The sequence below is a fragment of the Octopus bimaculoides genome, chromosome 26 (genome assembly GCF_046866305.1).
Source record: "Octopus bimaculoides isolate indiv1 chromosome 26, ASM4686630v1, whole genome shotgun sequence".
In the NCBI taxonomy this organism is placed as follows: Eukaryota; Metazoa; Mollusca; class Cephalopoda; order Octopoda; family Octopodidae; genus Octopus; species Octopus bimaculoides.
In genome coordinates this window covers 16,992,030-17,003,795 of record NC_142953.1, presented here as the reverse complement: position 1 = coordinate 17,003,795, position 11,766 = coordinate 16,992,030, and the positions used below count along the sequence as shown (strand labels likewise).

At 39.1% G+C, this 11,766-nt stretch overlaps 1 protein-coding gene across 2 annotated transcripts in view; it reads left to right on the top strand.

Moving 5' to 3' along the window:
• Window positions 1-1,849: 1,849 nt before the first annotated feature.
• The window catches only part of LOC106882355 (cleavage stimulation factor subunit 1), a 60,648-nt gene continuing 50,731 nt past the window's right edge, over window positions 1,850-11,766 (top strand). Inside the window, exons 1-2 of one of the 2 annotated variants that reach the window (XM_052977016.2) lie at window positions 1,856-1,961; window positions 5,557-5,624. In XM_052977016.2, the coding sequence (XP_052832976.2) occupies window positions 1,866-1,961; window positions 5,557-5,624 (164 nt within the window). In that variant the 5' untranslated portion in view covers window positions 1,856-1,865. Of the gene's footprint in view, window positions 1,962-5,556; window positions 5,625-11,766 lie in introns of both variants that reach the window. The other variant, XM_014933009.3, reaches the window with a different exon arrangement.

The window sequence follows — 11,766 nt, the reverse complement described above, 5'->3', positions numbered from 1 at the left end:
CGGGGGGGGGGGGACATTGGCTCTTGTAGTCCAACATGTACCATGTTTGACCAAAAACAAGATGGTCACAACAGGAACACATTCAACATAAGCCTGCTGGATCAAGAGTAACCTGGGGTTAAACATTAACAATAATCATAATAATCGTTTCTAATTCAGAAACAAGGTTAGCTATTTTAAGAGGAGGGGGGGGGCTTAGTCGATTAAATCGAAAAGAGTGAAGTTAACCTCCAAGCCCAGATTCGAACTCAGCACAATTCTGACTGCCTTTTATAACAAGAACACATCAACATCAAGCCGCTAGAAATAACAACCAAATCTGACATTCGTAAATAAGGGACGCACTGTCTAATGCAACCGGACATATTCCTCTAAAATGGACGGGACGGTCATGGTTGGAACACGTTTAATCATCGGTTAGTTCAATTAGGGTTGACTTGGGTCTAAATGACTAACAACGGGGAAAGGAAGACGTTAGTAAGTTGTTGTAATATCACATCTTTCACTTCTATTTCGATAAGAAAAGGGCTTGCGTACAGGCGCCACAAATTTTGCAGGACAGACCAACGCATTAATTGACTCTATAACCCATTCCGTCCCAACCCCTCAGTATATAACTGGTACTTACTTTACCGATACCTGTACAAAAGTAAAACAAAGTCGGTTCCACTTAACCCTGCAGGATTTCAATTAAGCGTAAAAAAAAGTAAATGAACAGATTTAATTTGCAGTAAAACACAAGTGCCCGATTTGACACGCACATTCTAATTGCTTTGATAAATTCTTACATACAAATTACCTCATAGATTTTCGAGGGAGGGCGAACATATGATTATGAGACATTCATGCCTTTTCTATTCATGAATGTCAATAAGAACATCAATATGAAAATTGAATAGAAAATAACTTTTAATTAATACTTACCCAACATCGGTAAACAGAAGTTAGATGTTTCTCTCGCTGTCTCTCTCTCTCTACACACATACATATATATGTGTGTGTGGGTGGGTGTGTATATTTATATATATATATTCATATGTTTATGAATATGTGTGTATGTGACTTCTTTAACGAAGGTAAGACACAACTAGAAACTAGTTAACGTGTTCTTCTTACAACACACCCCACCTTCGGTGGAAGACAAAATGCCCGCTAACTGATAGGTGTGTGAGAGAATATATATATTTATATATAAATATAAACAGACAGTCTGCCGGATAGATAGAGAAGACTGTTGTAGATAAATAGATAGTTGTATATCGTTATAAATGGCTTAGATAGACTGAAAGATAGAGAGAGGGGGTGGTTAGCGAGTCAGATACAGTTGTAGGTAGAGAGAAAGAGTGACATATAGAAGGAGGAGGATAGTTAGTCAGGTAATATCGGGAGGGGGATAGACAGAAAGATACAAAAAAGAGAGAGAGATAGTCGGCTATAGTTATTTAGAAGGCAAGAAATATGATTTGTATTTGTATAGGGTGAATAGGCAGACTGACAGAGAGGTGTAATGCTTTATATATACATATATATGTGCGTGTGTGTGTGGATAAAGGGCAAAGTAAAGAAAACTGGCGATGAGGGAGGAAGACAAGATGTGGTTTGTGATGGGGCAGACTAGGAAAGCACCTTTCCACTATCTTCTTATACACATAGACAGACAAACACTACTCTATATCCATCCCTCTCAATGCCTTTTTCTCTCTTTCTCACATACACAAATACGTTCACTATATATGTATATGTCCCTGTCTATATATCTCTCTCTCTCCCCAACTAACAAATACATACATATAATAAACATAACACTAACTTTTCCTTTCGACCATAAAAGGAAGAACATGTACGCTTTGCGTCATTTCCGGTGAATGGTCGAAAGCTGTCCACTAGGCTATTTTCATCCGTTTCTATCCAAACGGATGAATAGCTTATTCATATTGACAGTCGTGACGTACATCAAAAGAGTAAGTACAATCCGGCAAGGAAATGAGTTTGTAACCCAGTCCTGATAACCCATTGAAACGTGTTTTACCTTATATGTATGGAAGCTAGTAATAGGGAGCAGGTCAGTGTCTCCATCGCAGACCGTCTTGAACTGGCACTGGTAATTTTGGAAGTCCAAACCAATTTCGTTTTTCGCTTGTGTGTGTGTGTGGTTAAGAAACATGCTTTGCAACAACCACGTGGATTTGGATTCAGTCCCACTGCATGGCACCTTGGACATAGCAGTTTGCAACGGAGACCGATACAATAAGTACCAGATCAGCTAAAAAAATACATAAGTACTGATGTCAATTTGTTCCACTAAAGCCCTCCAAGGCAGTACCCTAGCATGGCCTCAGTCCAATGATTGAAACAAGTAAAAAATAAAAGGTGTGTCTGTACACATATACAAAGAAAGAAAGGAAGGTAGAAGGAAAGAAGTGGGGGAAAAGTCCTCAAACTCACTAGTTGTTGAGTCACATGATTGAGAATCTCTCCTAGCAAAAGCTCATCCTTAACATGACTAGGACCAAATCGCAATGACTGGTCCTTTTATATCAGGGTCAGAAGATACTTCACTTACACCCCCAACAACTATTGCTACTCTACAAAGCTCAAGTAAAGCCCATAATGGAGCATCACTCTCACATCTGGAACAGTGCAGCTGTGGCTGATGCTGCACAAACAGACATCCTAGACACATTGAGAAAAGCATCACCTAACTATCATCATCATTTATGGACATTTAATGTCCATCTTCCATGCTGGCATTGGTTGGGTGGTTTGACAGGTGCTGGTTTGGCAGAGGATTGCACCAAGTTCTACTGTCAGTCTTGGCATGTTTTTTTCATGGCTGGATGCCCTTCCTAATACTAACTACTTTACAGAATGAACTGGGTACTTTTTACATGGTACCAGCACCAGTGAGGTCTGTTTGGCATAATTTTTATAAGTGGATGCCCTTCCTAACACCTACCACTTTACAGAGTGGACTGACTCACAGATATACTCCATCCTCCTCTCCACAGGCATGCTATGTCCTATCTCTGTCTTTTCTACTGCTACTACAATGGTCTCTTCTCAGATCTGGTTAGCCTCATGCCACCCACCCTTACTCAGGCACTCCTATCTTACTTGTTTCTCCTCCACTCAACTCTTTTGTTGAGTTCATTTCCCCACCACACTCCCTCAAGCATAGCATCTTCTTCACCTTGAGTCACAGTTCTTTGTCATCTTCTTTCTCAGATTCAGCCTTTGAAATCAGTCTTCACCATTCCATCCTGTGTCTTGTTTGGTTTCCTTCTTTCACAAATTTCATACACCTTGAAAACTCAGCACTGACATCATCTTCTCTGTGCATCACATGACTATCCCAGCACTGTCTTCTCTCTTGCAGATTTCATCTATTTTCGCCCATATTTATGCTTGCATGGGTTGGGTGAATCACCTCTGGCATAGCTTCTCACCAGAAATCACAGTCCATTATTGTCTCCTTTCTGAGGTTCAGCCCTTAAGATCAATATTCACCATGTCTTCACTATATCACCCTTGGTCTCCTTCTTTCATTTTAACTATTCAGCACTTTATTCAACTCACATCATCCTCTCTACACATCACATGACCATAACAGTGTAGTCTCCTCTCTTGCACACATCTAATTCTGCTTGTATCCAATTTTTCTCTCATTTCATTTGCACTTTGTCAGTCAAACCCATAGCAGGAATATTGACAGTATCTCACTGCCTCAGAATTGAACTTGAAATCACTGTGTAATTATAAATACCAAACAGCTTCTTGTCAGGGATTGATGGTGTCAGCAACCAACTAACCATTCAGGTCCTTGGTAAAACAGTAAAAACTCTTTTTTTAAATCAGAACCTTGACTGATCATCAAAACACAATAGACCCAGCAAATGCCTAACTCATCAGAAACCTAGTTGTTGTAAGCAAACTAACCACTGGGGATGAACAACATATTGGAATGTCATTAACAATTTTGTCTTTGGCACCTTTTCTCTGACAGACCATTGGGTGTGTATATATATATATATCTATATATATATATATATATCTATATATATATATATATATATATATATATATATATATATATATATATATATATATATATATATATATATATATGCATGCATGCTGCCTTTGATCAGATCTTCACTATGACACCATGAACACGTTGAAATTATATTTGCAATCATATAAATCACTTTGAATATTATTTTATCAAGTTTAAAGTCATTTCTCTTTTTCCCTAAACCATTTACCATTTCTGCAGTGTCCCCTGCCTCCCTTGATGCCCTGAACACATGCTTATTTTGTTTAATGGTTAATACAGCTCTGTAAATGAATATTTTGGGGGGATTTAGACTTCACACAGATTTTTGTTCTGTCAACCAACCAAGCATTTTGTTGTTACAAGCAAATCCACCAGAACATTCTTACCTCATTTCTCTCTAACTCTTGTCAACCTTTTGTTTTCAAGACTCCTGTTACACTACCATTAATCCTTTAGCATTTAAACCAGCCATATCAGGTGGCCCAAATATGATTCTTGTTTTATGTTGATCCCAGTCAGATCTGACCTCCCACACTTACCCTACAATGTCATTCTAAAAATAACTTGTCACATGATCAATATCTCAAAGCCACAAGACAAGCCAGGATTAATTGAAAGCAGTGTGAACAGATAAGCATTACATTTGACATCGTAATCTGAATGCTAAGGGGTTAAGCATCATGGAACCTACCCTTCCCAAGGAGACAGAAACTTTTGATGCTAGTAGAAAGAATAGATCCCTAAACTTCTTTTTTACCTTGCTCCTCTGACTCTGGCAAATATACTCTCAGGAGATGAATTCTTTGTTTTTTTTTCTTTTATTTTTATCTTTTACTTCTTTCAGTCATTAGACAGTGGCCATGCTGGAGCAACACACTGAAGAATTTTAGTTGACAGAATTGACCCTAGTACTTAATATTTTTTTTTTTTTGTAAAGCCTGGTACTTATTCTATCAGTTTTTTTTGCTGAACCGCTAAGTTATGGGGGTATAAACACACCAATATTGGTTGTCAAGCACTGAATGCAATTTTGATCAGTCACGAGGCTATTTATTTACAGCTGAGTGGACTGAAGCAACATGAAATGGAGGGTTTTGCTCAAGAACACACTGCACTGCACAGTTCAGGAATCGAAACCACAATCTTACAATCATGAAAGTAACACATTAACCTCGAGGCCATATGCTTTCACTTGGGAGTACTCACCTTCACGGTTAATTAGGTCACCTAGGTAACAAAAGCCATCATCTACTTCTAGGGAGTTTTCTGAGAATTTCAAGGAATTCATCTCAACTGTAACCTTTCTGCTAACTACTGCTATGCATCTGTCACTTAAGAAGTTGCCCCCTCCCTCTCAACCTGCCTGTGATCCCATTACAGCCCCTTCTACACATGTGTGTGTGTGTGTGCATTCACAGACATATATGTGTGTGTGTGTATATATATATATATATATATATATATACAATATATTCTTTTATATTTTCTTTTATTTGTTTCAGTCATGTGACTGCGGCCATGCTGGAGCACAGTCGTTAGTGGAGCAAATCGACCCCAGGACTTATTCTTTGTAAGCCTAGTACTTATTCTATCAGTCTCTTTTGCTGAACCGCTAAGTTACGGGGACATAAACACACCAACATCGGATTCAGCAATGGTGGTGGGGACAAATGCACACACACACACACACATATATATATACGACAGGCTTCTTTCAGTTTCCGTCTACCAAATCCACTCACAAGGCTTTAATCAACCCAAGGCTATAGTAGAAGACACTTGCCCAAGGTGCTATGCAGTGGTACTGAACCCAGAACCACGTGGTTGGTAAACAAGCTATTTACGACACAGCCATTCCTGTGCCTATATATTTCTTTTACATGTTTCAGTCATTTGACAGTAGCCATGATGGAGCACTCCAGGACTTATTCTTTGCAAGCCTAATACTTATTCTATCGATCTCGGTTGCTGAACTGCTAAGTTACGGAGACGTAAACACACCAACATCAGTTGTCAAGTGGTGATGAGGGGTACAAACACAGGCACAAATGCACACATACATAAATATATATACATATATACGACGGGCTTCTTTCAGTTTCCGTCAACCAAATCCACTCACAAAGCTTTGGTTGACCCAAAGCTATAGAAGACACTTGCCCTAGGTGCCATGCAGTGGGACTGAAGCTAGGACCATGTGGTTGGGAGGCAAACTTCTTACCACACAGCTCTGCCTACAAATGTGTATGGGTGTGAGTGTGTGTGTGTGTGTGTGTGTGTGTGTGTGTGTGTGTGTGATCAGCTAAGGAATTATCATTATTCTTATATTTTACAACCTCCGCCTCAGTGAGGGCGGAGGTATTGTTTTCAGTCATGTTTGTTTGTTTGTTTGTTTATTTGTTTGACCATGGACAAGATATCTGAAGAACTGCTGGATGGATTTGGATGAAACTCTCAGGGATGTTTGGCTTCGTGACTGGCACGAACTAATTAGATTTTGGGATCAATCTGGTACAGCACAAGGATTCTGGATTATTTTCCCTGTTTTTTTATTTAATTTTTGAGCGCGGTCGTATTCATTTTTAGTATTCTCATTTGTGAGAGCAGTCAAGTTTATTTCAGATATTCTCATTTTAAAAATCATCTCTGGCTCATCGTTGAGGGGACATTGGTGTTGCCTTGGCAGAGATTTGCGCTCTCTGAGTGCTCTTGTTATTATCTTTATCCTTTTTTGTCTTTTACTTGTTTTAATCATTAGACTCAGGCCATGCTGGGGCACCACCTTGAAGGATTTTAGTTGAACAAATCAATCCCAGTACTTACCTATTAAAGTCTGGTACTTATTCTATTAGTCTGTTTTGCCAAACCGCTAAGTTATGGGAACATAAACACACCAACACCAGTTGTCAGATGGTGGTGGTGAGTGGGGAACAAACAAAGACACACACATGATAGGCTTCTTTCAGTTTCCGTCAACCAAATCCACTCACAAGACTTTAATTAGCCTGAGGCTACAGTGCAAGACATTTGCCCAAGGTGCCACACAGTGGGACTGAACCCAGAACCATGTGCTCAAGAAGCAAGCTTCTTACCCCACAGCCACACCTATTAGTGGCAAAATTTACCAATCACCATAATCCTCATTGACATCATTTTATATCCCATGTCCATGCAGTATGGGTCACAAGGCTCATTACGGGGTCCAAGTCAGTCCTTATATGTAGTTACTTCCCCCCTACATGGGATGGAGACTGCATTATGCTCATCCATTGCAGTTTTTGGTATGGTTTCTAGGGTTGAATTCCCTTGCTAGCAACATCCCATTTACAGTACATATTGTGTGGAATTCATGGCAATCCCAGTCATAGAGGAATTGTCATGTCCACAACAGGACAAAAAGATCCACTAAGTACCAGACTTTAAAAAAAAATGCGTGTTGGGGTCAATTTGTTTGACTAAAACCATTCATGCAGTGCTCCAGCATGGTCATAGCCAAAACAAGTAAAAGAATAAAAGATGAAATAAATTTAATTTTATTTTGAAACCCTTATGTGTGAACATTTCAATTTTTTGTTCCCTGTTTGTGTGCTAATCGTAAAATGTGTACACACACAAGCACAGGTTTGAAGGAACCTTGTTTAATACTCAAAACATACAGGAATGATGGGAGAGGTTAGCTTTAAGGGACCAACCATTTGGACCCAAAATGGTTCCAATAATAGGTGCTTGAGAGGACCCATCAAGCCAAGCACACCCATGCTGGTGGCATGTAAAGAACACCTTTGAAGCATTGGGCCCCATGGAGGCAAAGTGGCTGAGTTCCTTTAGAGTGTCGGGCCTCATGGAGGCAATGACTGCGACCTTTGGCATTATGTCATGCTTGAGAAGAAGACCCATCAAACTGAGCAAAATTGCAGTCATGGCAGATACCAGTGTCATGCAAATTGGCACTCGTGCTGGTGGCACATAAAAGCACCCCAGTGTCACACAAATGGAACCCATGCTGGTGACATGTAAAAGCACCCATTACACTCTCGGAATGGCTGGTGTTAGGAAGGGCATCCAGCTGTAGAAAACCATGCCAACTTAGACTGGAGTCTGGTGCAGCCTTCCAGTGTGCCAGCCCAGTCAAACTGCCCAAACCATGCCAGCATGGACAATAGATGTTAAATGATGATGATGATGATGATGATAAATCAAATACTGCTGTGTAACTAACTTTGATCTGGATTCTAGTAGGGGTAACCATCTACCTCTTCTGCAGAAAGACACCTGTTCTTATCTATCTGTTACACGCTTGCCTCTCAACACCTGGCTTAAACTGACTCCCTGAATACGTCACCTTCATTGATCAAGGAGTTTCATCTTGTGAGACGCTTAGTGGCCTCACTTGTGTCAATGACATAAAAAGCACCCAGTATATTCTGTAAAGTGGTTGATATTAGGAAGGGCATCCAGCCACATACCAAAACAAACAATCAAGCTCAATGTTGTACTCTGGTCTGTTTGACCCATACCAGCATGGAAGATGAGTATTAAATGATAATGCTGATGATATTGATGATGATGATGATGATGACGACAATGAACTCTGAATGTAGAAGCAAACCAGCTTCTCTTAGCCCTTTTATTAACTTAGTTCTGTTAAAAATATATTGCCTTTCTTCCAATCAATATTGAAAAGAATGAAGAATTTGGTAAAATAACTTTGTCATTATTAACCCTTTAGCATTTCAACCAGTCATATCCAGTCCAAATATTCTATCTGTTTTATGTTCAAACTGTTAAAATCTGGTGTCTTATCCCAACCCAACATTGTCATTCTAAAAATGTACAATCACATCATTGAAACCTCAATGTAACAAGATAATGCCTGATTAATCCAAAATACTGCGAATTAAGAATTAAATTTGACAGAATAATCCGAATGCTAAAAGGTTAAGCTGGTTTTTGGAATATAAATTAACACCAATATTTTGAAGGAAAGTGGTGAGCAGGCAGAAGTGTTAGCATGCCAGGCAAAATGCTTAGTGGGGTTTCATCCGTCTTCTGAGTTCAAATTCCACCATAGGGGTCCATACCATGTTGGATAAACATGTTGTTTGTCTTTTGTTTTTGGCTCTGTGTGTGTATATATATATATATATATATATATATATGAAATTTAATAAATGGAGTTATACGCATGTGTTAAATGATTTCTTTTATTTCCGACATATAATTCGGTAAAACATTTGGTAATAATGTCTTATGGTTGAGTTGGTTCTTATGTATTTCCCTGAAGAGATTACATTTTTCTCAACATCACTCATTCCTTTGGAATGAACAAATTGTAATCTTCGAAACATATGTAGGAAATAAAAGAAATCATTTAATACATGCGTATAACTCCATTTATTAAAATTTATATTTATTCAAAATACCTCAAATTAACAGGGAGTTTCTACCTCGTATATATATATATATATATATACACACACACACACACACATATATATATATATATATATATATATATATATATATATATAGGCACAGGAGTGGCTGTGTTGTAAGAAGCTTGCCTCGCAACCACATGGCACCTTGGGCAAGTGTCTTCTACTATAGCTTTGGGCTGACCAAAGCCTTGTGAGTGGATTTGGTAGACAGAAACTGAAAGAAGCCTGTAGTATATATATATATTATATATATATATATATATATATATATATGTATGTATGTATGTATGTATGTATGTATGTATGTATGTATGTATATATTTGTGTGTCTGTGTTTGTCCCCTACCATTGCTTGACAACTGATGTTGGTGTGTTTATGCCCCCATAACTTAGCAGTTCAGCCAAAGAGGTTGATAGAATAAGTATTAGGCTTACAAAGAATAAGTCCCGGGAGTAATCTGTTCAACTAAAGGCGGTGCTCCAGCATGGCCACAGTCAAAATGACTGAAACAAGTAAAAGAATAATAGAATGACTGAGTTCCTTTCGAGTGTTGGGCTCCATGGGAGTCAATAACCAAGACCTTTGGCATTATGTTGTGCTTGAGAAGACCTGTCAAGCTGAGTAAAATCGCAGTCGTGGCAGATACCAGCGTCACACAAATGGCACCCATGCTGGTGGCACATAAAGGTCCTCTCAGCGTTGACAAAATAGTACCAGTTAATCACTGGGGTCGATGTTATTGATTTAGCTCCTTTACTGAAATTGCTGGCCTTGTGCCAAATTTGAAACCAATATTTTGAAGGAAGGTTTCAATTTATTTAAAACAGCAGCTTTGTATCTTAGAAACAAGGTCAAACTCAGTCAGATTGATATTAAAAAGGTTAAAACAGATTAGCAATGGTTTACCCTGTCAAGCCTAAGCGTGATGATATAACTTGTTGAAAGTATCCCCCCAACAAAGCAAGGTTTATTACCAACTGTCTCTACAATGTATCACATGAAGTAGGTTTTATAACCTGAACAGATCTACTGGATATCATATGGATGTGTGCAGTACCAATGCCAAGAGCAGGGCTGGCTCAAGGTACCGGCAACTTGAGCAGTTGCCCAGGGTATCATGTGCTAGGGAGCACCAAGGAGGGTGTAACAAAGACAAGGAAATTTCCATGATTGTCAGCTTGTACATGCCAAAATTCTGCTTGCCTGGGGCGCCAGCAACCCTAGGGCCAGTCCCAGCCAAGAGCCAACAAACCTCTATCTTTGCATTCACCCTGGTCAAAATCTTAAATCTCTGCAACCGTCAAAGCTACTGGCCTGAATTTTTCAATGAAATCCTCTTTGTTCTCTGTCTTTTCTCAAGTGGCTGTGTGGTAAGTAACTTGCTTACCAACCACGTGCTTCTGGGTTCAGTCCCCACTGCATGGCACCTTGGGCAAGTGTCTTCTACTATAGCCTTGGGCCAACCAAAGTCTTGTGAGTGGATTTGGTAGACGGAAACTGAAAGAAGCCCGTTGTATATATGTATATGTATATATATACATATGTGTGTGTGTGTTTGTGTGTCTGTGTTTATCCCCCCCCCCCCAACATCGCTTGACAACTGATGCTTGTGTGTTTATGTCTCCGTAACTTAGCGGTTCGGCAAAAGAGACCGATAGAATAAGTACTAGGCTTACGAAGAATAGGTCCTGGGGTCGATTTGCTCGACTGAAAAAGGCAGTGCTCCAGCATGGCCACAGTCAGATGACTGAAACAAGTAAAAGAGAGTACCAAAGCTTTTAACTGATACTTAATAATGTGTAATTAGTAACAAAAAATATGTATCTAAGTTAATTACTCACAGACATGATGAGCATAAAGAAATAAATAAAATAAATAAGCTATTAAGCTAATTTTGTATTTTTCTTACCACATAATTATTTCTAATTAGATTTCTTGATGATCACAACTATATTAATGATGTTAACCCTTTATCTGTCCTGTGTATCATGTTACATACATTATATATATTTCCCAAGCATCCATGCATTATATATGTGTGATGGTGCCACATAAAAAGCACTTGTGGTGATGACAAGTATAAAGCACCCATACTGGTGTTGTGGATAAAGCACTGGTGCTGCTGTCACATAAAAAGCACCCGGTACACTCTGTAAAGTGATAGGCATTAAGAAAGGCATCCAGCCATAGAAACCATATCAAAAAAGACAATTGGAGCCTTGTGCAGCTCCCCAGCTTGCCAGCTACGGTCAAACTGTCCAACCCATGCCAGC